This window comes from Anomaloglossus baeobatrachus, chromosome 12 (assembly GCF_048569485.1).
Source record: "Anomaloglossus baeobatrachus isolate aAnoBae1 chromosome 12, aAnoBae1.hap1, whole genome shotgun sequence".
NCBI lineage: Eukaryota > Metazoa > Chordata > Amphibia > Anura > Aromobatidae > Anomaloglossus > Anomaloglossus baeobatrachus.
Window position 1 is genome coordinate 129,241,283 of NC_134364.1, and position 26,852 is coordinate 129,268,134.

At 44.9% G+C, this 26,852-nt stretch overlaps 1 protein-coding gene across 1 annotated transcript in view; it reads right to left on the reverse strand.

The window, feature by feature from the left end:
- Nucleotides 1-6,590: 6,590 nt before the first annotated feature.
- GATAD2B (GATA zinc finger domain containing 2B) overlaps nt 6,591-26,852 on the reverse strand; it is a 59,016-nt gene continuing 38,754 nt past the window's right edge. Inside the window, exons 2-11 of the mRNA XM_075329570.1 lie at nt 11,839-12,168; nt 11,594-11,723; nt 11,360-11,491; nt 11,136-11,267; nt 10,883-11,053; nt 10,447-10,762; nt 10,158-10,360; nt 8,913-9,014; nt 8,715-8,829; nt 6,591-8,640 (exon numbers count right to left, since the gene is read on the reverse strand). Of these exons, the coding sequence (XP_075185685.1) occupies nt 8,507-8,640; nt 8,715-8,829; nt 8,913-9,014; nt 10,158-10,360; nt 10,447-10,762; nt 10,883-11,053; nt 11,136-11,267; nt 11,360-11,491; nt 11,594-11,723; nt 11,839-12,167 (1,764 nt within the window). The 5' untranslated portion in view covers nt 12,168 and the 3' untranslated portion in view covers nt 6,591-8,506. The remainder of the gene's footprint in view (nt 8,641-8,714; nt 8,830-8,912; nt 9,015-10,157; nt 10,361-10,446; nt 10,763-10,882; nt 11,054-11,135; nt 11,268-11,359; nt 11,492-11,593; nt 11,724-11,838; nt 12,169-26,852) is intronic.

Sequence of the window (26,852 nt, forward strand, 5' to 3'; positions counted from 1 at the left end):
GTGCGATTGGTCTCTGTGGTAAAATGAAAGCTGAAGTGTGATTGGTCTCTGTTGTAGAAGGAAAGCTGCACTCACTGTGTTGGGTCTCTGTGGTAAAAGGAAAGCTGCACTGTAATTGGTGTCTGTGCTAAAAGGAAAGCTGCACTCACTGTGTTGGGTCTCTGTGGTAAAAGGAAAGCTGCACTGTAATTGGTGTCTGTGCTAAAAGGAAAGCTGCACTGTGATTGGTGTCTGTGGTAAAAGGAAAGCTGCACTGTGATTGGGGTCTGTTGTAAAAGGAAAGGTGCACTGTGATTGGTCTCTGTAGTAAAAGGAAAGCTGCAGTGTGATTGGTCTCTGTTGTAGAAGGAAAGCTGCACTGTGATTGGTCTATTGTAAAAGGAAAGCTGCACTGTGATTGGTCTCTGTGGTAAAAGCAAAGCTGCACTGTGATTGGTCTCTATTGTAAAAGTAAAGCTGCACTGTGATTGGTCTCTGTGGTAAAAGGAAAGCTGTAGTGCGATTGGTCTCTGTGGTAAAAGGAAAGCTGCAGTGCGATTGGTCTCTGTGGTAAAATGAAAGCTGAAGTGTGATTGGTCTCTGTTGTAGAAGGAAAGCTGCACTCATTGTGTTGGGTCTCTGTGGTAAAAGGAAAGCTGCACTGTAATTGGTGTCTGTGCTAAAAGGAAAGCTGCACTGTGATTGGTGTCTGTGGTAAAAGGAAAGCTGCACTGTGATTGGGGTCTGTTGTAAAAGGAAAGGTGCACTGTGATTGGTCTCTGTAGTAAAAGGAAAGCTGCAGTGTGATTGGTCTCTGTTGTAGAAGGAAAGCTGCACTGTGATTGGTCTATTGTAAAAGGAAAGCTGCACTGTGATTGGTGTCTGTGGTAAATGGAAAGCTGCACTGTGGTGTCTGTGGTAAAAGGAAAGCTGCACTGTGATTGGGGTCTGTGGTAAAAGGAAAGCTGTAGTGCGATTGGTCTCTGTGGTAAAAGGAAAGCTGCAGTGCGATTGGTCTCTGTGGTAAAATGAAAGCTGAAGTGTGATTGGTCTCTGTTGTAGAAGGAAAGCTGCACTCACTGTGTTGGGTCTCTGTGGTAAAAGGAAAGCTGCACTGTAATTGGTGTCTGTGCTAAAAGGAAAGCTGCACTGTGATTGGTGTCTGTGGTAAAAGGAAAGCTGCACTGTGATTGGGGTCTGTTGTAAAAGGAAAGGTGCACTGTGATTGGTCTCTGTAGTAAAAGGAAAGCTGCAGTGTGATTGGTCTCTGTTGTAGAAGGAAAGCTGCACTGTGATTGGTCTATTGTAAAAGGAAAGCTGCACTGTGATTGGTCTCTGTGGTAAAAGCAAAGCTGCACTGTGATTGGTGTCTGTGCTAAAAAGAAAGCTGCAGTGTAATTGGTCTCGGTTCTAGAAGGAAAGCTGCACTGTGATTGGTCTATTGATCTCTATAGTAAAAGGAAAGCTGCACTCACTGTGATTAGGCTCTGTGGTAAAAGGAAAGCTGCACTCACTGTGATTAGGCTCTGTGGTAAAAGGAAAGCTGCACTGTGTTTGGTCTCTGTGGTAAAAGGAAAGCTGCACTGTGATTGGTCTCTGTGGTAAAAGGAAAGCTGCACTGTGATTGGTCTTTGTGGTAAAAGGAAAGCTTTACTGTGCTGTCTGTGGTAAAAGGAAAGCTGCAGTGTGATTTGTCTCTTGATCTCTATAGTAAAAGAAAAGCTGCACTCACTATGATTAGGCTCTGTGGTAAAAGGAAAGCTGCACTGTATTGGTCTCTATTGTAAAAGGAAAGCTGCACTGTGATTGGTGTCTGTGCTAAAAGGAAAGCTGCACTGTGATTGGTGTCTGTGCTAAAAGAAAAGCTGCACTGTGATTGGTGTCTGTGGTAAAAGGAAAGCTGCACTGTGATTGGTCTCTGTTGTAGAAGGAAAGCTGCACTCACTGTGATTAGGCTCTGTGGTAAAAGGGAAGCTGCACTGTGTTTGGTGTCTGTGCTAAAAGGAAAGCTGCACTGTGATTGGTGTCTGTGGTAAAAGGAAAGCTGCACTGTGATTGGGGTCTGTTGTAAAAGGAAAGGTGCACTGATTGGTCTCTGTAGTAAAAGGAAAGCTGCAGTGCGATTGGTCTCTGTGGTAAAATGAAAGCTGAAGTGTGATTGGTCTCTGTTGTAGAAGGAAAGCTGCACTCACTGTGTTGGGTCTCTGTGGTAAAAGGAAAGCTGCACTGTAATTGGTGTCTGTGGTAAAAGGAAAGCTGCACTGTGATTGGTGTCTGTGGTAAAAGGAAAGCTGCACTGTGATTGGGGTCTGTTGTAAAAGGAAAGGTGCACTGTGATTGGTCTCTGTAGTAAAAGGAAAGCTGCAGTGTGATTGGTCTCTGTTGTAGAAGGAAAGCTGCACTGTGATTGGTCTATTGTAAAAGGAAAGCTGCACTGTGATTGGTGTCTGTGGTAAATGGAAAGCTGCACTGTGGTGTCTGTGGTAAAAGGAAAGCTGCACTGTGATTGGGGTCTGTGGTAAAAGGAAAGCTGTAGTGCGATTGGTCTCTGTGGTAAAAGGAAAGCTGCAGTGCGATTGGTCTCTGTGGTAAAATGAAAGCTGAAGTGTGATTGGTCTCTGTTGTAGAAGGAAAGCTGCACTCACTGTGTTGGGTCTCTGTGGTAAAAGGAAAGCTGCACTGTAATTGGTGTCTGTGCTAAAAGGAAAGCTGCACTGTGATTGGTGTCTGTGGTAAAAGGAAAGCTGCACTGTGATTGGGGTCTGTTGTAAAAGGAAAGGTGCACTGTGATTGGTCTCTGTAGTAAAAGGAAAGCTGCAGTGTGATTGGTCTCTGTTGTAGAAGGAAAGCTGCACTGTGATTGGTCTATTGTAAAAGGAAAGCTGCACTGTGATTGGTCTCTGTGGTAAAAGCAAAGCTGCACTGTGATTGGTCTCTATTGTAAAAGTAAAGCTGCACTGTGATTGGTCTCTGTGGTAAAAGCAAAGCTGCACTGTGATTGGTGTCTGTGCTAAAAAGAAAGCTGCAGTGTAATTGGTCTCGGTTCTAGAAGGAAAGCTGCACTGTGATTGGTCTATTGATCTCTATAGTAAAAGGAAAGCTGCACTCACTGTGATTAGGCTCTGTGGTAAAAGGAAAGCTGCACTGTGATTGGTCTCTGTGGTAAAAGGAAAGCTGCACTGTGATTGGTCTTTGTGGTAAAAGGAAAGCTTTACTGTGCTGTCTGTGGTAAAAGGAAAGCTGCAGTGTGATTTGTCTCTTGATCTCTATAGTAAAAGAAAAGCTGCACTCACTGTGATTAGGCTCTGTGGTAAAAGGAAAGCTGCACTGTATTGGTCTCTATTGTAAAAGGAAAGCTGCACTGTGATTGGTGTCTGTGCTAAAAGGAAAGCTGCACTGTGATTGGTGTCTGTGCTAAAAGAAAAGCTGCACTGTGATTGGTGTCTGTGGTAAAAGGAAAGCTGCACTGTGATTGGTCTCTGTTGTAGAAGGAAAGCTGCACTCACTGTGATTAGGCTCTGTGGTAAAAGGAAAGCTGCACTGTTTGGTCTCTGTGGTAAAAGGAAAGCTGCACTGTTTGGTCTGTGGTAAAAGGAAAGCTGCACTGTTTGGTCTCTGTGGTAAAAGGAAAGCTGCACAGTGATTGGTCTCTGTGGTAAAAGGAAAGCTGCACTGTGATTGGTGTCTGTGCTAAAAGGAAAGCTGCACTGTGATTGGGGTCTGTTGTAAAAGGAAAGGTGCACTATGATTGATGTCTGTGGTAAAAGGAAAGCTGCACTGTTATTGGTCTCTGTAGTAAAAGGAAAGCTGCAGTGTGATTGGTCTCTGTTGTAGAAGGAAAGGTGCACTGTGATTGGTCTCTATTAAAAAAGTAAAGCTGCACTGTCATTGGGCTCTGTGGTAAAAGCAAAGCTGCACTGTGATTGGTGTCTGTGCTAAAAGGAAAGCTGCAGTGTAATTGGTCTCGGTCTCTGTTGTAGAAGGAAAGCTGTACTGTGGTCTCTGTGGTAAATGGAAAGCTGCACTGTGATTGGTCTCTGTAGTAAAAGGAAAGCCGCAGTGTGATTGGTCTCTGTTGTAGAAGGAAAGCTGCACTGTGATTGGTCTATTGTAAAAGGAAAGCTGCACTGTGATTGGTGTCTGTGGTAAATGGAAAGCTGCACTGTGGTGTCTGTGGTAAAAGGAAAGCTGTAGTGCGATTGGTCTCTGTGGTAAAAGGAAAGCTGCAGTGAGATTGGTCTCTGTGGTAAAATGAAAGCTGAAGTGTGATTGGTCTCTGTTGTAGAAGGAAAGCTGCACTCACTGTGTTGGGTCTCTGTGGTAAAAGGAAAGCTGCACTGTAATTGGTGTCTGTGCTAAAAGGAAAGCTGCACTGTGATTGGTGTCTGTGGTAAAAGGAAAGCTGCACTGTGATTGGGGTCTGTTGTAAAAGGAAAGGTGCACTGTGATTGGTCTCTGTAGTAAAAGGAAAGCTGCAGTGTGATTGGTCTCTGTTGTAGAAGGAAAGCTGCACTGTGATTGGTCTATTGTAAAAGGAAAGCTGCACTGTGATTGGTCTCTGTGGTAAAAGTAAAGCTGCACTGTGATTGGTCTCTGTGGTAAAAGGAAAGCTGCACTCACTGTGATTAGGCTCTGTGGTAAAAGGGAAGCTGCACTGTGATTAGTCTCTATTGTAAAAGGAAAGCTGCACTGTGTTTGGTCTCTGTGGTAAAAGGAAAGCTGCACTGTGATTAGTCTCTATTGTAAAAGGAAAGCTGCACTGTGATTGGTCTCTGTGGTAAAAGGAAAGCTGCACTGTGATTGGTCTCTATTGTAAAAGGAAAGCTGCACTGTGATTGGTCTCTATTGTAAAAGGAAAGCTGCACTGTGATTGGTCTCTATTGTAAAAGGAAATCTGCACTGTGATTGGTCTCTGTGGTAAAAGGAAAGCTGCACTGTGATTGGTCTCTGTGGTAAAAGGAAAGCTGCACTGTGATTGGTCTCTATTGTAAAAGGAAAGCTGCACTGTGATTGGTCTCTATTGTAAAAGGAAAGCTGCACTGTGATTGGTCTCTATTGTAAAAGGAAAGCTGCACTGTGATTGGTGTCTGTGCTAAAAGGAAAGCAGTACTGTGATTGGTTGCTATGGAAAATAACAGACCAGTTTTGGAGCCAGGAAAAAGGGGAAATATAGGTTAAACCTGTCAAGGATTGGAAGACTAGAAGCCATGATGGGGCACTGTGACCATCTGCTCAACTTTGCCCTAGTGGTCACAAGCAGATCAGAGTCAGAGTCGATGTCATCTGTGTGAAGGGACAAGTAGAGGGGGTTTTGGGAATTGTAATTTACAATGGCGACGTGGGCATTACTGAAGAACCACCCGCTTCATACTTCACAGAGGGGAACAGTTATGTAGAAGAGTCAAGAAATGAGCCAGCGACTCTCTGAAAGTATGACTGGGTTATTAGAAGCTATTAGACTACAGTGATTTTTTTTTTATTTATATATGTATATATATATGCCAATGTATGTAAAGCGCTGTGGAATTAATAGCGCCATATAAATGAATAAAAATTATATAATATATAAAGCGCTGCGGAATATGTTGGCGCTATAGAAATAAAGATTATTATATATATCAAGAACAATCCTTTAATATTCCATGGAGGAGGCGGAGCTAGCTACTGCACATGCTCACACACGTGCGCTATTCATATTCTATAGGTCCGGCGGAGCTTTATGCTGCACATGCCCACAGGCTCCTGTACTAACATTCTTTGACAGGTTTCTGTCAATGTAGTAAGACAGCAGTCATTTTTATTTTAAAGTGATCACCTACCTTGACTAATGGGATGTCCGTTTATTAAAAATCTATTTAGTAATCTATAAACATCTATTTTACCTGTATATTTTTTTTCTATTCTCAAATATCCCTCTTTTCAGAAGCCAGAAATGTCATATTTCTTGCATCTCAAAAGGCATATATATTTAATTTTCTAATAAAAGTGCTAAATGTCTTCTGGAGAGTTAGTAAAGCAGGTCAGAAAGTTATATTAATCACAAAATTACCCACAATCTCTTGGATCTCAGCATGGCCAAATCACCAGCAGATAATATACGCACCCATGAGGTAGATCAGAAGTCCTGGAGCAGACTGCAGCTGAGGTTGGAGCAGAAGTCCGCGAGACGACTGCAGCTGAACCAGAAGTCCAGGAGCAGACTACAGCTGGAGGAGAAGTCCGCGAGAAGACTGCAGCCGACGCAGAAGTCCAGGAGCAGACTGCAGCCAAACCAGAAGTCCAGAAGCAGATTGCAGCTGGGGCAGGAGCCCATGAGATGTCTGCAGCTGACGTAGAAGTCCACGAAAACACTGCAGCTGAAGCAGAAGTCCAGGAGCAGACTGCAACTCGGGCAGAAGTCTGCGAAAAGACTGCAGCCAAAACTGGAGCAGAAGTCAGAAAAAAAAGACTGTAGCCAAAGACATTTAGAAGCCAAAGCAAAACTCCACAAAAAAGCTGGAGCAGAAGTCAGCGAAACAACTGCAGCCGGAGGATGAGCAGGTGTCTGCGAGACGACTGCACATGGAGTTGCCCCTCCCACACACCAAAATAAGTGACAGCCACGTAAGAAGTTATAAACTGTTCCTTCTTTATTAAACGCAGCTAGCAAGTGATAAATATTACAAAGGGTTGTCTGGTTTGTTTCTTTTTTTTTTTTCTTTTTTTAAATCATCCAAAAATGAGCGTTAGTTCTTAATTTTTCCTTTTTTTGTTTTATCTGCAGAATCGGTCATTGATGGTCACAGGAGGGCGACACACGGGGATCGTCCTCCAAAGCCAAACTCAGAACACAATGTGAAAACCCAAAAGAAAGTGGGGAAATCGTAACACTGCGCCAAAGTCAGCGCAGCTCGCGTCCATTATTACAGGGTGCAGAACGCGACGGCGCTGTCTGTGGCGCACTGCGCGGGGTACACAGACTACGATACACAGTGACGCACACCATGAAGCTCCGCTTTGTGTTTGGACCATTTTTTTTTTTACATCATTTACAATGTCATTTTTTTTCTTTTTTTTTTACAGTTTTTTTTTGTTTTTTAAACACCGAGAACAGAAAAGTTTCATCAAACCCCAAGCGAAATAATTATAACGTTTCATCGTTTTCTTATAAAGAACCAAAACTCCCAATTAGGGAGAATGTGGGGAGAAAGATGGGAGGGGTTGGGGAATAAAACATCATTGCATAAAAGTGAGGGGGAGGGGACGGGTCATCGCCGGACGCCTCTGCAGCACCTTCAGATCCCAAAATATTAATTAAAAAAAACCTAACATGTGAAATGCAAACTACAGCACCCACCGGAGTTAGCTGCCCAGGATGGTGGGAGTTGTAGGCTTTGAAACAACATTTTTCTGGAGTGAAACACTGTCCATGATCCCCATTTTGCTGCGCATCCGCCATATTGAAAAGCAAAGAGGGATATTACAAAAAAAAACAACAAAAAACAAGCCCAGGAAACAGATTAATCCCATCTGTTATACGTGTCCAACCATAAGAAAATGGCACGGCAGAAACTGCGACGGATCCCAGACCGTGAACAGGAATGCACAGCAAATGGGAAACCGGCAACAAGCGCCACACAGTGCCACCACCTACACATCCCGAGTTTTCCACTGTTGTACAGTGTACGGTCTCGCTAGAGTAATACTGATAATCCAACGGTGCAGAGAACGCCCAGCGGTGAGCGTTTATAGGGTTAAGTGCTTTCGGACGACTTCCGTCCACCTTGTAATACAACTGGGGCGATATTTATACTGTGCGCGTCCCCAAAGCACAGTACAGGAGGGTGCATCTGGTGGGGGGGCGACACCAGGTGCCCACCCCTCACAACAGCCGCAATACTGCTTCTTCTCAACACTTGTCGTGGTTGTAGTTCACGTCATCCTCCTCCACCGGCGGCTCCTATCAATGGCCGCCAACACCCGGAACCCTGATGACCTCAGCGCTACGGACAAGCAATTAGTGCAAAGACAGCTTGTGGTGGTGGACGAGGGTCCGTCCACCGTCCTACAGCATGAAGTGCAGGCTGCTGGTGCCGGGCGAGGTGGCATAGGCCTGTCCATTACAGCCGGATGATGGAGGACAATCCTCTTCCGTTTAACGGAAAGTAATACTCTGCACTGCAGAGCGTCGGATAGGTGGTGACGGAACGTCACTATGGGTCAATCCTCTGAGCTGTCCATACATGGAAAGTTACTGGCAGCGTAATCAGCACCTGCCGGGGCACGTCCCTGTCCGTTCTGCATCATCAGAAGAAACGTTCTGTGTGACAGAGGTGGCGCCAGCAGAAAAAAAAAAAATGTATTATATATATATATATATATATATATATATATATATATATAAAATAAAAAATCAAAGCCAGTCTGAGAAAAGGGTCAAAAGCACAAACACAGAACCAGGAGAAGCTGCTCTGGGGTGGGGGAGGGGCTGGCAGGTACCATCCCCATCGCCAGTAATGTCCACCAGCTGCGGGAAAGAGGTCGGGGGCTATTTCTGCCCACTGATAGACTGGGATATGGAGCGTGGAGGGATCATGTCCAGGAGATATTCCCGCTGCCGGTCTGCCAGGCTTGCCGCCTTGTGACCTCCCATCCCAGCATTCAGGTACGCAATGTTCACACCTGCAAAGAACAAGTAATTAATCTGGAGCCGCAAGGAGAATATCCCCAAAATTTACCCCCCAACAGATCCTTACCCGGCATGCCAAGCAAACTGCCAGCCACGGGCAACTGAGGAGCCTGGGCAAAGTTGGACAACATGGACCTGGCGGTAGGAATCCCTCTCTGAAGAGTGCTCTGTGGCTGTGCGGTCTGTAAGAGTAGATTTAAGAAGAGGTCAGTGGTGTCACTTCCCGGGGGTAAGGCTGTGAGCATCCATACCCCTCACATCATACCTGCCGCATGGAGTGATGTCGGATGATGCTCTCCTGCTTGGTGACTGCGGGAGGAGTGCCCGGAGACAACGAGACCTGGTGCTGTAATCTCTGCTCAATCTCCTGCAAAACAACAAAAATATACAAGACATCAAGAAGGAAGAGGACGAGCTCCGGAAGGAGTAAGCAAGACCAAAGAAATGACTACGAAGAAAGCAGAGGCAAGACCAAGGGAAGGACACGGAAGAAAGGGAGGCAAAACCAGGGGAAGAGAACTGAAGGAGAGGGAGTCGAGGTCCAAGAGAAAGGGAGAAGGGGTAGGCAAGACCAAGGAGAGGAGCGGGAGAGGGAGTACGCAAGACTGAGGCAAGGATCAGGAGGAGTAGTGGAGACCAAGGAGAGGACCTAGAGTAAACGAGACTAAGGAAATAAGTAGGAGTAGGCGAGACCAAGAAGAGAATCATGAGGAGGTAGAGTAGGCGAGACCAAGGAGAGGACCAGGAAGAGGAAAAGTAGGCGAGGCTAAGGCGAAGACCAGGAGGAGAACTAGGAGAGACCAAGGAGAGTAACGGGAGAAGAAGTAGGCAATACTGAAGTGAGGATTGGGAGGAGGAGGAGTGGAGACTAAAGAGAGGGCTGACAATAAATGAGACCAAGGAAAGGAATAGGAGTAGGAGATACTAAGGAGACAATTGCGAGGATCAAAAGTAGGCGAGACCAAGGAGAAAACTGGGAGGAGGAGCAGGCGAGACTAAGAGAGTGGAAGGAGGAGCAGGCGAAACAAAAGAGCACTGGAAGGAGAAGGAGCAGGCGAGACCAAGGAGAGGAATGGGAGGACGACCAGCAGGGGAGCTCTAGGAGAGGACCGGGAGGAGGAGGAGTAGGCAGGACCAAAGAGAGGACTGGCAGGATTAAAAGTAGGCAAGACCAAGGAGAAGACTGGGAGGAGGAGTAGGCAAGACCAAGGAGAGGCCAGGAGGAGGAGTAGGTCAGAACAAGTAGGAGGAGCGAAAGGAGGAGTAGGCAAGATCAAGGAGAGGAACGGAAGGCTAAGTAGGTAAGATCAAGGCGAGGACCAGAAGGAGGAATAGGTTAGACCAAGGCGAGGACTGGGAGAAGGAATAGGCGAGACCACGGAAAGAACCAAGAGTAGACGAGACCAAAGAAAGCACCAAGAGATTAAGAGAGACCTGGAGGAGTGGGATAAGGAGTGGAATGAGGAGAAGGCAAGATCAAGGAGAGGTCCAGACTCTGCATGTCTCTAACCTGCTCTTGCTGCAAAGCTTTGACAAAGGCGTTTTTTAGCCGGTTTGTATGCTCGGCCTTCAGAGCCTTCTTCTGGTTGGACGTCATGCACTGCTCGCACAGGATCTTGCCACTCTTCTCCTGCTTCCAGTGAGGGGTAAAGTCGGTACGGCACTGGGCACACGTGAATGGATCCATGTGTAAGAGCGAGGAGTGGGCTTTACCTGCAAGGTTATAATAGAGTTATCCTACAATGGAACAGCCGCCTTTGACCACACATCTCCGAGCTTCCACTGGGCATTGCACCTACCTTGGCTGTCTATGACACTCTGTACCACCTCTTCCAGTCCCACCATGTAAATAAATTCACTGTTGGCAGCACTCGGCAGAAAGTGGAGCAGTGGCGCAGGAGGCTTGGGTGGGGGAATTTCCAGAAGCGTCTTCTCCAGCTGTTTCCGTAGAGCCAATTTAGCAGCTGCCTGAGAGCTGACGGGATCAGCCATGGCACTGGGGCTCGGCAGCGGGGAAGACACTCTGTTCACAGGACCCGCCTGCATATGAGAGCCCAGGTTCATGTACATGGCTGAGGAGGACGAGTTACGCTGACAGGGAACTGAGGAGCTGGTCTAGAGTGAGGGAGAAATGGAGCATTACTGAAACATCACGTACATAGCAAGGGGTGGCGGAATGAGATGCCACACACCATCTACAGACATCAAGCGAAAAAGTAAGCAGTGTACCCTTACCTGCGGGTAGTTCAGTGCTTGAGTCATGCCCGGTGTGCTATTGCGGATCAGTGTTGCCTTGGGAGGCACACACTGTCCCTGGAGCTGGGTCGGGTTCGGAGCGATGACTCTCTGGGACATCATCATGTGTGGCAGGGGGGCGTTGGAGGACGATCTGATGACACTGTGTGTCTGAAGGGGCAAAATTCAGATGTTACATGCTATAGCATGACCACACAGTGTTTTACGGTTTCACAAGATGGCCTCTAATTACCTGGACGCTCCTAAGGTTCTGCACCTCCAGTCCTGGAGCACCCGGTCGTGACGGCACTTTTGTGATGCTGGGCTGCCCCACATGGGCTGGAGACGGCTGTACAATGGTTGCTGCGTTCTGTACGACAGGAGTCTAGAACAATCAAGAGATGTGATGAGAAAGGAGACAAGTCTTACGATGCCTCTCACAGGGCAGGCACATGCGGGGGTCCTCGAACATGTCACCTTCTGCAGGACATTCTCTTTCTGGAGCTGACTTTGCCGCAGCTTCTTCAACAGGACCAGTCGTGCCTCCTCTAGCCGCAGCTCGTCCTTCAGCTGTTTGATGAGCTGCTGCCGCTCCTCTAGAGTCTTACCCTGGGGAGAAGTTACAATATGGAGTCAGGAGCTCTGAGGCAGCACATGTGAATCCCTCTTGTGAGGGGCCAGACGATGGACAAAGGGGTGGTATGGTCATACCTTGAACATCTCCAGGTTGGCTCCCTTGATCCGGTCCTCTAATCGGGAGGTGGAGCGAGGGCTGGAGGCTTCATTGTCAGAGAGTACGATAACGTCTGGAGAAGGGGTCAGTCCGGCCCGGTCCTGATCACTGGTAGGAAACACAAAAAAGATGAAACACGAAGAGCAACCATGGAGCAGATCCTGGTCAGAGCCTTGGATACTGAGGCTGTGCCAATAAAAGGTGAGTACGCTCACAGTCTCACCTCCGCCTGGAGCTCATGTCCACCGGCTCCTCGCTGATGTTCTCCTTGCCGTGTCTCATCAAAGGCCGTGAATCCATGTGAGGCCGCACATTCCCGTTCATCTTCTCCTCATACAACTTCAGCCCATCCTGTTTGGCTCCGTGATCATGCGGCAGCTCCAGCCCCGGAAGGTCTTTCCTCTTCAACAAGGCCAACATTTTCAGCCGCTCCATGGCTTCGTGTCCCTCCATCTTAAGCTGCTTGGCCAAGACATCTTCACGGTCGTCCGGCTGCTCCAGCCCTCGCTTCAGCAGATTGAGGCGCAAGGAGTCTTCTGTAACTCTGTCCATCCTACAGAGGAAGAGAAGACAATTATAATTTATAATGGACAGAGGGAAGAGGAAATGTAAAGTATAATGGACAGACGAGCGCAAAATCCAGAAAGTGACGTCAGAAATCATTAGAAGGAAGATATAAGTGACTGGATATTATCTACGGTAGATGGGATCAGTCAGTGTTGGGTTATTATACATAATGTACAGAGATCAGTGACTGGATATTATCAGGATGGGATCAGTCAGCACTGGGTTATTATATATAATGTACAGAGATCAGTGACTGGATATTATCAGGACTGGATCGGTCAGCGCTGGGTTATTATATATAATGTACAGAGATCAGTGACTGGATATTATCAGGACGGGATCAGTCAGCACTGGGTTATTATATATAATGTACAGAGATCAGTGACTGGATATTATCAGGACTGGATCGGTCAGCACTGGGTTATTATATATAATGTACAGGGATAAGTGACTGGATATTATTAGGACGGGATCAGTCAGCACTGGGTTATTATACATAATGTACAGAGATCAGTGACTGGATATTATCAGGATGGGATCAGTCAGCACTGGGTTATTATATATAATGTACAGAGATCAGTGACTGGATATTATCAGGACTGGATCGGTCAGCACTGGGTTATTATATATAATGTACAGAGATCAGTGACTGGATATTATCAGGACTGGATCGGTCAGCACTGGGTTATTATATATAATGTACAGGGATCAGTGACTGGATATTATCAGGACTGGATCGGTCAGCACTGGGTTATTATATATAATGTACAGAGATCAGTGACTGGATATTATCAGGACGGGATCAGTCAGCACTGGGTTATTATATATAATGTACAGGGATCAGTGACTGGATATTATCAGGACTGGATCGGTCAGCACTGGGTTATTATATATAATGTACAGAGATCAGTGACTGGATATTATCAGGACGGGATCAGTCAGCACTGGGTTATTATATATAATGTACAGAGATCAGTGACTGGATATTATCAGGACTGGATCGGTCAGCACTGGGTTATTATATATAATGTACAGAGATCAGTGACTGGATATTATCAGGACTGGATCGGTCAGCACTGGGTTATTATATATAATGTACAGAGATCAGTGGCTGGATATTATCGGGACGGGATCAGTCAGCACTGGGTTATTATATATAATGTACAGGGATAAGTGACTGGATATTATTAGGACGGGATCAGTCAGCGCAGGGTTATTATATATAATGTACAGAGATCAGTGACTGGATATTATTAGGACGGGATCAGTCAGCGCAGGGTTATTATATACAGTGCCTACAAGTAGTATTCAACCCCCTGCAGATTTAGCAGGTTTACACATTCGGAATTAACTTGGCATTGTGACATTTGGACTGTAGATCAGCCTGGAAGTGTGAAATGCAGCAAAAAAGAATGTTATTTCTTTTTTTCTTTTTAAATTGTGAAAAGTTTATTCAGAGGGTCATTTATTATTCAACCCCTCAAACCACAAGAATTCTGTTTGGTTCCCCTAAAGTATTAAGAAGTATTTCAGGCACAAAGAACAATGAGCTTCACATGTTTGGATTAATTATCTCTTTTTCCAGCCTTTTCTGACTAATTAAGACCCTCCCCAAACTTGTGAACAGCACTCATACTTGGTCAACATGGGAAAGACAAAGGAGCATTCCAAGGCCATCAGAGACAAGATCGTGGAGGGTCACAAGGCTGGCAAGGGGTACAAAACCCTTTCCAAGGAGTTGGGCCTACCTGTCTCCACTGTTGGGGGCATCATCCGGAAGTGGAAGGCTTATGGAACTACTGTTAGCCTTCCACAGCCTGGACAGCCTTTGAAAGTTTCAACCCGTGCCGAGGCCAGGCTTGTCCGAAGAGTCAAGGCTAACCCAAGGACAACAAGGAAGGAGCTCCGGGAAGATCTCATGGCAGTGGGGACATTGGTTTTAGTCAATACCATAAGTAACGTACTCCACCGCAATGGTCTCCGTTCCAGACGAGCCCGTAAGGTACCTTTACTTTCAAAGCGTCATGTCAAGGCTCGTCTACAGTTTGCTCATGATCACTTGGAGGACTCCGAGACAGACTGGTTCAAGGTTCTCTGGTCTGATGAGACAAAGATCGAGATCTTTGGTGCCAACCACACACGTGACGTTTGGAGACTGGATGGCACTGCATACGACCCCAAGAATACCATCCCTACAGTCAAGCATGGTGGTGGCAGCATCATGCTGTGGGGCTCTTTCTCAGCCAAGTGGCCTGGCCATCTGGTCCGCATCCATGGGAAGATGGATAGCACGGCCTACCTGGAGATTTTGGCCAAGAACCTCCGCTCCTCCATCAAGGATCTTAAGATAGGTCGTCATTTCATCTTCCAACAAGACAACGACCCAAAGCACACAGCCAAGAAAACCAAGGCCTGGTTCAAGAGGGAAAAAATCAAGGTGTTGCAGTGGCCTAGTCAGTCTCCTGACCATAACCCAATTGAAAACTTGTGGAAGGAGCTCAAGATTAAAGTCCACATGAGACACCCAAAGAACCTAGATAACTTGGAGAAGATCTGCATGGAGGAGTGGGCCAAGATAACTCCAGAGACCTGTGCCGGCCTGATCAGGTCTTATAAAAGACGATTATTAGCTGTAATTGCAAACAAGGGTTATTCCACAAAATATTAAACCTAGGGGTTGAATAATAATTGACCCACACTTTTATGTTGAAAATTTATTAAAATTTAACTGAGCAACATAACTTGTTGGTTTGTAAGATTTATGCATCTGTTAATAAATCCTGCTCTTGTTTGAAGTTTGCAGGCTCTAACTTAAGGTCCAGTCACACTAAACAACTTACCAGCGATCCCAACAACGATAGGGATCGCTGGTAAGTTGCTAGGAGGTTGCTGGTGAGATGTCACACTGCGACGCTCCAGCGATCCCACCAGCAACCTGACCTGGCAGGGATCGCTGGAGCGTCGCTACACGAGTTGCTGGTGAGCTCACCAGCAACCAGCCCCCAGCGCCGCGTGGAAGATGCTGCGCTTGGTAACTAAGGTAAATATGGGGTAACCAACACGATATTTACCTTGGTTACCAGCGCACGCAGCTACACGTGCAGAGAGCAGGAAGCAGCGCACACTGAGCGCTGGCTCCCTGCTCTCCTAGTTACAGCACACATCGGGTTAATTACCCGATGTGTGCTGCAGCTAAATGTGCACAGAGCAGGGAGCAGCGCACACCGGGTGCAGCTGCACAGGGTACATATATAGGGTATAGAGTACAGGGTGCAGCTGCACAGAGCAGGGAGCAGCGCACACCGCTTAGCGCTGGCGCCTTGCTCTCCTAGTTACAGCACACATCGGGTTAATTACCCGATGTGTACTGCAGCTAAATGTGCACAGAGCAGGGAGCAGCGCACAATGCTTAGCGCTGGCTCCCTGCTCTCCTAGCTACAGCACACATCGGGTTAATTAACCCGATGTGTCCTGCAGCTACATGTGCACAGAGCAGGAGCCGGCACTGACAGTGAGAGCGGCGGAGGCTGGTAACAAAGGTAAATATCGGGTAACCAAGGACAGGGCTTCTTGGTTACCCGATGTTTACATTGGTTACCAGCCTCCGCAGAAGCCGGCTCCTGCTGCCTGCACATTTAGTTGTTGCTGTCTCGCTGTCACACACAGCGATCTGTGCTTCACAGCAGGACAGCAACAACTAAAAAATGGCCCAGGACATTCAGCAACAACCAACGACCTCACAGCAGGGGCCAGGTTGTTGCTGGATGTCACAAAAGTTGTTCGTTAGCAGCGATGTTGCTTAGTGTGACGGGGCCTTTATTTGCATCTTATCAAACCTGCTAAATCTGCAGGGGGTTGAATACTACTTGTAGGCACTGTATAGTGTACAGAGATCAGTGACTGGATATTATCAGGACGGGATCAGTCAGCGCAGGGTTATTATATATGATGTACAGGGATAAGTGACTGGATATTATCAGGACGGGATCAGTCAGCGCTGGGGTATTATATACAGTGCCTTGCGAAAGTATTTGGCCCCTTTGAATTTTTCAACCTTTTCCCACATTTCAGGCTTCAAACAAAGATAAAAATGTTAATGTTCTGGTGAAGAATCAACAACAAGTGACACAATTGTGAAGATGAAGGAAATTTATTGCTTATTTTAAACTTTTGTAAAAAAAAAAGAATAAACTGAAAATTGGGGCGTGCAAGAATATTCATCCCCTTTACTGTCAGTGCAGCAAACTCACTCCAGAAGTTCATTGAGGATCTCTGAATGATCCAATGTTGTCCTAATTGACTGATGATGATAAATATAAGCCCCTGTGTGTAATCAAGTCTCCGTATAAATGCCCCTGCTCTGTGATAGTCTCAGTGTTCTGTATAAAGCACAGAGAGCATCATGAAGACCAAGGAACACAACAGGCAGGTCCGTGATACTGTTGTGGAGAAGTTTAAAGCAGGATTTGGTTACAAAAAGATTTCCAAAACTTTAAACATCCCGAGGAGCACTGTGCAAGCGATCATATTGAAATGGAAGGAGCATCATACCACTGCAAATCTACCAAGACCCGGCCGTCCATCCAAACTGTCATCTCACACAAGGAGAAGACTGATCAGAGACGCAGCCAAGAGGCCCATGATCACTCTGGATGAACTGCAGAGATCTACAGCTGAGGGGGGAGAGTCTGTCCATAGGACAACAATCAGTCACTGCACAAATCTGGCCTTTATGGAAGAGTGGCAAGAAGAAAGCCATTTCTCAAAGATTTTCATAAAAAGTGATGTTTAAAGTTTGTCACAAGCCACCTGGAGACACCGAACATGTGGGAGAAGGTGCTCTGCTCAGCAAGGCTGTGGAGTCGGAGCTCATTTTGGTGGAGTCGGAATAAAATGCACCGACTCCGAAAATATATAATAAATTGGGGACAGTAGTGCAATGCAGAATGTGCTGAATATTTTACTAAATAATAACATTTAGTATAATGCTTATATTTAAGTGAAAAATGTATTGTAGTACAATGTGAACATCAGACATTTAATTATTTTTATGATACAATAATCAAGATATTTGGATAGAACATAAAATATATTTATTGGATACAATTTTAGATCACAAAAAACTAATAAATTGTAAATATGTAATACAATATGTAATATTTATATATCACACACATATACACACAAGATATTTATGTAATCTACTGTATATTACATAGTGTATTACATATTTACAATTTATTACAGTTTTTTGTGTTCTAAAGTTGTATCCAATAAATATATTTTATGTTCTATCCAAATATTTTGATTATTGTATCAATAAAAATTATTAAATGTCTGATGTTCACATACACATGTTCATGTATTATAATACATTTTTCACCTAACTATAAGCAATGTAGGAGTCGGAGTCTGAGTCGGTGCAAGAGAAATTAAGGAGTCGGAGTCTAAGTCGAAGGTTTGGTTTACTGACTCCACAGCCCTGCTGGTCAGATGAAACCAAAAATCGAACTATTTGGGCACAATGCCAAACGATATGTTTGGCGTAAAAGCAACACAGCTCATCACAATGAACATACCATCCCCACTGTCAAACATGGTGGTGGCAGCATCATGGTTTGGGCCTGCTCTTCTTCAGCAGGGACAGGGAAGATGGTTTAAATTGATGGGAAGATGGATGCAGCCAAATAGAGGACCATTCTTGAAGAAAACCTGTTGGAGTCTGTAAAAGAGCGGAGACTGGGACGGAGATTTGTCTTCCAACAAGACAATGATCCCAAACATAAAGCAAAATCTACAATGGAATGGTTCACAAATAAACGTATCCAGTTGTTAGAATGGCCAAGTCACAGTCCAGACCTGAACCCAATTGAGAATCTGGAAAGAGCTGAAAACTGCTGCTCACAAACGCCTCCATCCAACCTCACTCAGCTCCAGCTGTTTACAAAGGAAGAATGGGCGAGAATTTCAGCCTCTACATGTGCAAAACTGATAGACACATACCCCAAGAGACTGCAGCTGTAATCGCAGCAAAAGGAGGCGCTACAAAGTATTAACTTAAAGGGGATGAATAATATTGCACGCCCCAATTTTCAGTTATTTTTAAAAAGAGTTAAAAATAAGCAATAAATTTCGTTCATCTTCACAATTGTGTCACTTGTTGATTCTTCACCAGAACATTAACATTTTATCTTTATGTTTGAAGCCTGAAATGTGGGAAAAGGCTGAAAAATTCAAGGGGGCTGAATTCTTTCACAAAGCACTGTATATAATGTACAGGGATCAGTGACTGGATATTATCAGGACGGGATCAGTCAGCGCTGGGTTATTATACACTGTGTGCAGAATTATTAGGCAAGTTGTATTTTAGAGGATTTTTTTTATTATTGATCAACAACTATGTTCTCAATCAACCCAAAAGCCTCAAATATCAAAGCTTAATATTTTTGGCAGTTGGAGTGGGGGTTTTTATATTTGGCTCTTAGGAGGATCTGTTTGTGCAGGTAACTATCAATGTGCAGAATTATTAGGCAACTTATTAAAAACCAAATCTATTCCCATCTCACTTGTTTATTGTCACCAGGTAAACCAATATAACTGCACACATTTAAACAAACATTTCTGACATACAAAAACAAAACCCCAAAAATTTAGTGAGCAATATAGCCCCCTTTCTTTCTGATGACACTCAGCAGTCGACCATCCATAGATCCTGTCATTGCTTGATCTGTTTACAATCAACATTGCGTGCAGCAGCCACCACAGCCTCCAGACGTGGACTGTTTTCCCTCCCTGTAGATCTCACATTTTATGAGAGACCACAGGTTCTCTATGGGGTTCAGATCAGGTGAATAAGTGGGCCATGTCATTAGGAAGAAACTGAGTATTCTCTGACAGAACTGCACTGGTGCCAATACTTTTGGCCAGCACTGTATATAATGTACAGGGATTAGTCAGCGATGGGGTATAATATATAATGTACAGGGATCAGTCAGCGCTGGGTTATTATATATAATGTACAGGGATCAGTCAGCTCCGGGGTATTATATATAATGTACAGGGATCAGTCAGCTCCGGGGTATTACATATAATGTACAGGGATCAGTCAGCTCCGGGGTATTCTATATAATGTACAGGGATCAGTCAGCTCCGGGGTATTCTATATAATGTACAGGGATCAGTCAGCTTCGGGGTATTACATATAATGTACAGGGATCAGTCAGCTCCGGGGTATTATATATAATGTACAGGGATCAGTCAGCTCCGGGGTGTTATATATAATGTACAGGGATCAGTCAGCTCCGGGGTAATATATATAATGTACAGGGATCAGTCAGCACTGTATATAATGTACAGGGATCAGTCAGCTCCGGGGTGTTATATATAATGTACAGGGATCAGTCAGCTCCGGGGTGTTATATATAATGTACAGGGATCAGTCAGCTCCGGGGTGTTATATATAATGTACAGGGATCAGTCAGCTCCGGGGTGTTATATATAATGTACAGGGATCAGTCAGCTCCGGGGTGTTATATATAATGTACAGGGATCAGTCAGCTCCGGGGTGTTATATATAATGTACAGGGATCAGTCAGCTCCGGGATATTATATATAATGTACAGGGATCAGTTAGCTCCGGGGTGTTATATATAATGTACAGGGATCAGTCAGCTCCGGGATATTATATATAATGTACAGGGATCAGTCAGCTCCGGGATATTATATATAATGTACAGGGATCAGTCAGCTCCGGGGTATTATATATAATGTACAGGGATCAGTCAGCACTGTATATAATGTACAGGGATCAGTCAGCTCCGGGGTATTATATATAATGTACAGGGATCAGTCAGCTCCGGGGTGTTATATATAATGTACAGGGATCAGTCAGCACTGTATATAATGTACAGGGATCAGTCAGCTCCGGGGTGTTATATATAATGTACAGGGATCAGTCAGCACTGTATATAATGTACAGGGATCAGTCAGCTCCGGGGTATTATATATAATGTACAGGGATCAGTCAGCTCCGGGGTGTTATATATAATGTACAGGGATCAGTCAGCTCCGGGGTGTTATATATAATGTACAGGGATCAGTCAGCTCCGGGGTGTTATATATAATGTACAGGGATCAGTCAGCACTGTATATAATGTACAGGGATCAGTCAGCTCCGGGGTATTATATATAATGTACAGGGATCAGTCAGCTCCGGGGTATTATATATAATGTACAGGGATCAGTCAGCTCCGGGGTGTTATATATAATGTACAGGGATCAGTCAGCTCCGGGGTGTTATATATAATGTACAGGGATCAGTCAGCTCCGGGGTATTATAATGTACAGGGATCAGTCAGCACTGTATATAATGTACAGGGATCAGTCAGCTCCGGGGTATTATATATAATGTACAGGGATCAGTCAGCTCCGGGGTATTATATATAATGTACAGGGATCAGTCAGCGCTGTATATAATGTACAGGGATCAGTCAGCGCTGTATATAATGTACAGGGATCAGTCAGCTCCGGGGTATTATATATAATGTACAGGGATCAGTCAGCTCCGGGGTGTTATATATAATGTACAGCGATCAGTCAGCTCCGGGGTATTATATATAATGTACAGGGATCAGTCAGCTCCGGGGTATTATAATGTACAGGGATCAGTCAGCGCTGTATATAATGTACAGGGATCAGTCCGCTCCGGGGTATTATATATAATGTACAGGGATCAGTCAGCACTGTATATAATGTACAGGGATCAGTCAGCTCCGGGGTGTTATATATAATGTACAGGGATCAGTCAGCTCCGGGGTATTATAATGTACGGGGATCAGTCAGCACTGTATATAATGTACAGGGATCAGTCAGCTCCGGGGTGTTATATATAATGTACAGGGATCAGTCAGCTCCGGGGTATTATAATGTACAGGGATCAGTCAGCTCCGGGGTGTTATATATAATGTACAGGGATCAGTCAGCTCCGGGGTGTTATATATAATGTACAGGGATCAGTCAGCTCCGGGGTGTTCTATATAATGTACAGGGATCAGTCAGCTCCGGGGTATTATAATGTACAGGGATCAGTCAGCTCCGGGGTGTTATATATAATGTACAGGGATCAGTCAGCTCCGGGGTGTTATATATAATGTACAGGGATCAGTCAGCTCCGGGGTATTATAATGTACAGGGATCAGTCAGCACTGTATATAATATGTACAGGGATCAGTCAGTTCCGGGGTATTATAATGTACAGGGATCAGTCAGCTCCGGGGTATTATAATGTACAGGGGATCAGTCAGCACTGTATATAATGTACAGGGATCAGTCAGCTCCGGGGTATTATAATGTACAGGGATCAGTCAGCACTGTATATAATGTACAGGGATCAGTCAGCACTGTATATAATGTACAGGGATCAGTCAGCTCCGGGGTATTATATATAATGTACAGGGATCAGTCAGCTCCGGGGTATTCTATGTAATGTACAGGGATCAGTCAGCTCCGGGGTGTTATATATAATGTACAGGGATCAGTCAGCTCCGGGGTGTTATATATAATGTACAGGGATCAGTCAGCTCCGGGGTGTTATATATAATGTACAGGGATCAGTCAGCTCCGGGGTATTATAATGTACAGGGATCAGTCAGCTCCGGGGTATTATAATGTACAGGGATCAGTCAGCACTGTATATAATGTACAGGGATCAGTCAGCTCCGGGGTATTATAATGTACAGGGATCAGTCAGCTCCGGGGTATTATAATGTACAGGGGATCAGTCAGCACTGTATATAATGTACAGGGATCAGTCAGCTCCGGGGTATTATATATAATGTACAGGGATCAGTCAGCTCCGGGGTATTATAATGTACAGGAATCAGTAAGCACTGTATATAATGTACAGGGATCAGTCAGCTCCGGGGTATTATAATGTACAGGGATCAGTCAGCACTGTATATAATGTACAGGGATCAGTCAGCACTGTATATAATGTACAGGGATCAGTCAGCACTGTATATAATGTACAGGGATCAGTCAGCGCTGTATATAATGTACGGGGATCAGTCAGCTCCGGGGTGTTATATATAATGTACAGGGATCAGTCAGCACTGTATATAATGTACAGGGATCAGTCAGCACTGTATATAATGTACAGGGATCAGTCAGCGCTGTATATAATGTACGGGGATCAGTCAGCTCCGGGGTGTTATATATAATGTACAGGGATCAGTCAGCACTGTATATAATGTACAGGGATCAGTCAGCTCCGGGGTATTATAATGTACAGGGATCAGTCAGCGCTGTATATAATGTACGGGGATCAGTCAGCGCTGTATATAATGTACAGGGATCAGTCAGCGCTGTATATAATGTACAGGGATCAGTCAGCGCTGTATATAATGTACGGGGATCAGTCAGCGCTGTATATAATGTACGGGGATCAGTCAGCGCTGTATATAATGTACGGGGATCAGTCAGCACTGTATATAATGTACGGGGATCAGTCAGCACTGTATATAATGTACGGGGATCAGTCAGCTCCGGGGTATTATAATGTACAGGGATCAGTCAGCTCCGGGGTATTGTATATAATGTACAGGGATCAGTCAGCTCCGGGGTATTATAATGTACAGGGATCAGTCAGCTCCGGGGTATTATAATGTACAGGGATCAGTCAGCTCCGGGGTATTATATATAATGTACAGGGATCAGTCAGCTCCGGGGTATTATAATGTACAGGGATCAGTCAGCACTGTATATAATGTACAGAGATCAGTCAGCTCCGGGGTATTATAATGTACAGGGATCAGTCAGCGCTGTATATAATGTACAGGGATCAGTCAGCTCCGGGGTATTATAATGTACAGGGATCAGTCAGCACTGTATATAATGTACAGGGATCAGTCAGCACTGTATATAATGTACAGGGATCAGTCAGCACTGTATATAATGTACAGGGATCAGTCAGCACTGTATATAATGTACAGAGATCAGTCAGCGCTGTATATAATGTACAGGGATCAGTCAGCTCCGGGGTATTATATATAATGTACAGGGATCAGTCAGCTCCGGGGTATTATATATAATGTACAGGGATCAGTCAGCTCCGGGGTATTATAACGTACAGGGATCAGTCAGCACTGTATATAATGTACAGGGATCAGTCAGCGCTGTATATAATGTACAGGGATCAGTCAGCTCCGGGGTATTGTATATAATGTACAGGGATCAGTCAGCACTGTATATAATGTACAGGGATCAGTCAGCTCCGGGGTGTTGTATATAATGTACAGGGATCAGTCAGCACTGTATATAATGTACAGGGATCAGTCAGCACTGTATATAATGTACAGGGATCAGTCAGCACTGTATATAATGTACAGGGATCAGTCAGCACTGTATATAATGTACAGGGATCAGTCAGCACTGTATATAATGTACAGGGATCATTCAGCGCTGTATATAATGTACAGGGATCAGTCAGCGCTGTATATAATGTACAGGGATCAGTCAGCGCTGTATATAATGTACAGGGATCAGTCAGCTCCGGGGTATTGTATATAATGTACAGGGATCAGTCAGCACTGTATATAATGTACAGGGATCAGTCAGCACTGTATATAATGTACAGGGATCAGTCAGCGCTGTATATAATGTACAGGGATCAGTCAGCGCTGTATATAATGTACAGGGATCAGTCAGCGCTGTATATAATGTACAGGGATCAGTCAGCACTGTATATAATGTACAGGGATCAGTCAGCACTGTATATAATGTACAGGGATCAGTCAGCACTGTATATAATGTACAGGGATCAGTCAGCACTGTATATAATGTACAGGGATCAGTCAGCTCCGGGGTATTATATATAATGTACAGGGATCAGTCAGCGCTGTATATAATGTACAGGGATCAGTCAGCTCCGGGGTATTATATATAATGTACAGGGATCAGTCAGCTCCGGGGTGTTATATATAATGTACAGGGATCAGTCAGCTCCGGGGTGTTATATATAATGTACAGGGATCAGTCAGCTCCGGGGTATTATAATGTACAGGGATCAGTCAGCACTGTATATAATGTACAGGGATCAGTCAGCGCTGTATATAATGTACAGGGATCAGTCAGCTGCGGGGTATTGTATATAATGTACAGGGATCAGTCAGCACTGTATATAATGTACAGGGATCAGTCAGCGCTGTATATAATGTACAGGGATCAGTCAGCGCTGTATATAATGTACAGGGATCAGTCAGCGCTGTATATAATGTACAGGGATCAGTCAGCTCCGGGGTGTTGTATATACTGGCCTCCCTTCCAACACTCTTGCACCCCTCCAATCTATCCTAAACTCTGCAGCCCGCTTAATCCACCTCTCCCCTCGCTACTCCCCAGCCTCGCCACTCTGCCAATCCCTTCACTGGCTTCCCATCGCCCAACGACTCCAGTTCAAAACATTAACCATGACATACAAAGCCATGCACAACCTGTCTCCTCCCTACATCTGTGACCTAGTCTCCCAGTACCTACCTGCACGCAACCTTAGATCCTCACAAGATCTCCTTCTCTGCTCCTCTCTTATCTCCTCTTCCCACAATCGTGTACAAGATTTCTCCCGTGCATCCCCCATACTCTGGAACGCTCTACCTCAGCACATCAGACTCTCCCCTACCGTGGAAAGCTTCAAGAGGAACCTCAAGACCCACCTCTTCCAACAAGCCTACAACCTACAATAGCCCTCAGTCCAGTAGACCACTGCGCAACCAGCTCTGTCCTCACCTATTGTACCATCACCCATTCCCTGTAGACTGTGAGCCCTCGCGGGCAGGGTCCTCTCTCCTCCTATACCAGTCTGTCTTGTACTGTTAATGATTGTTGTACGTATACCCTCTTTCACTTGTAAAGCGCCATGGAATAAATGGCGCTATAATAATAAATAATAATAATAATAATAATACTGTACAGGGATCAGTCAGCACTGTATATAATGTACAGGGATCAGTCAGCGCTGTATATAATGTACAGGGATCAGTCAGCACTGTATATAATGTACAGGGATCAGTCAGCACTGTATGTAATGTACAGGGATCAGTCAGCACTGTATATAATGTACAGGGATCAGTCAGCGCTGTATATAATGTACAGGGATCAGTCAGCGCTGTATATAATGTACAGGGATCAGTCAGCGCTGTATATAATGTACAGGGATCAGTCAGCGCTGTATATAATGTACAGGGATCAGTCAGCGCTGTATATAATGTACAGGGATCAGTCAGCGCTGTATATAATGTACAGGGATCAGTCAGCGCTGTATATAATGTACAGGGATCAGTCAGCTCCGGGGTATTGTATATAATGTACAGGGATCAGTCAGCGCTGTATATAATGTACAGGGATCAGTCAGCTCCGGGGTGTTATATATAATGTATAGGGATCAGTCAGCTCCGGGGTGTTATATATAATGTACAGGGATCAGTCAGCACTGTATATAATGTACAGGGATCAGTCAGCTCCGGGGTGTTATATATAATGTACAGGGATCAGTCAGCACTGTATATAATGTACAGGGATCAGTCAGCTCCGGGGTATTATATATAATGTACAGGGATCAGTCAGCGCTGTATATAATGTACAGGGATCAGTCAGCGCTGTATATAATGTACAGGGATCAGTCAGCTTCGGGGTATTATAATGTACAGGGATCAGTCAGCGCTGTATATAATGTACAGGGATCAGTCAGCGCTGTATATAATGTACAGGGATCAGTCAGCACTGTATATAATGTACAGGGATCAGTCAGCACTGTATATAATGTACAGGGATCAGTCAGCGCTGTATATAATGTACAGGGATCAGTCAGCACTGTATATAATGTACAGGGATCAGTCAGCACTGTATATAATGTACAGGGATCAGTCAGCTCCGGGGTATTATTGTATATAATGTACGGGGATCAGTCAGCGCTGTATATAATGTACAGGGATCAGTCAGCGCTGTATATAATGTACGGGGATCAGTCAGCTCCGGGGTATTATTGTATATAATGTACAGGGATCAGTCAGCTCCGGGGTATTATTGTATATAATGTACAGGGATCAGTCAGCTCCGGGGTATTATTGTATATAATGTACAGGGATCAGTCAGCACTGTATATAATGTACAGGGATCAGTCAGCGCTAATGTACAGGGATCAGTCAGCGCTGTATATAATGTACAGGGATCAGTCAGCACTGTATATAATGTACAGGGATCAGTCAGCGCTGTATATAATGTACGGGGATCAGTCAGCACTGTATATAATGTACGGGGATCAGTCAGCTCCGGGGTATTGTATATAATGTACAGGGATCAGTCAGCTCCGGGGTATTATTGTATATAATGTACGGGGATCAGTCAGCTCCGGGGTATTGTATATAATGCACAGGGATCAGTCAGCTCCGGGGTATTATTGTATATAATGTACGGGGATCAGTCAGCTCCGGGGTATTATTGTATATAATGTACGGGGATCAGTCAGCTCCGGGGTATTATTGTATATAATGTACAGGGATCAGTCAGCTCCGGGGTATTATTGTATATAATGTACGGGGATCAGTCAGCTCCGGGGTATTATTGTATATAATGTACAGGGATCAGTCAGCTCCGGGGTATTATTGTATATAATGTACA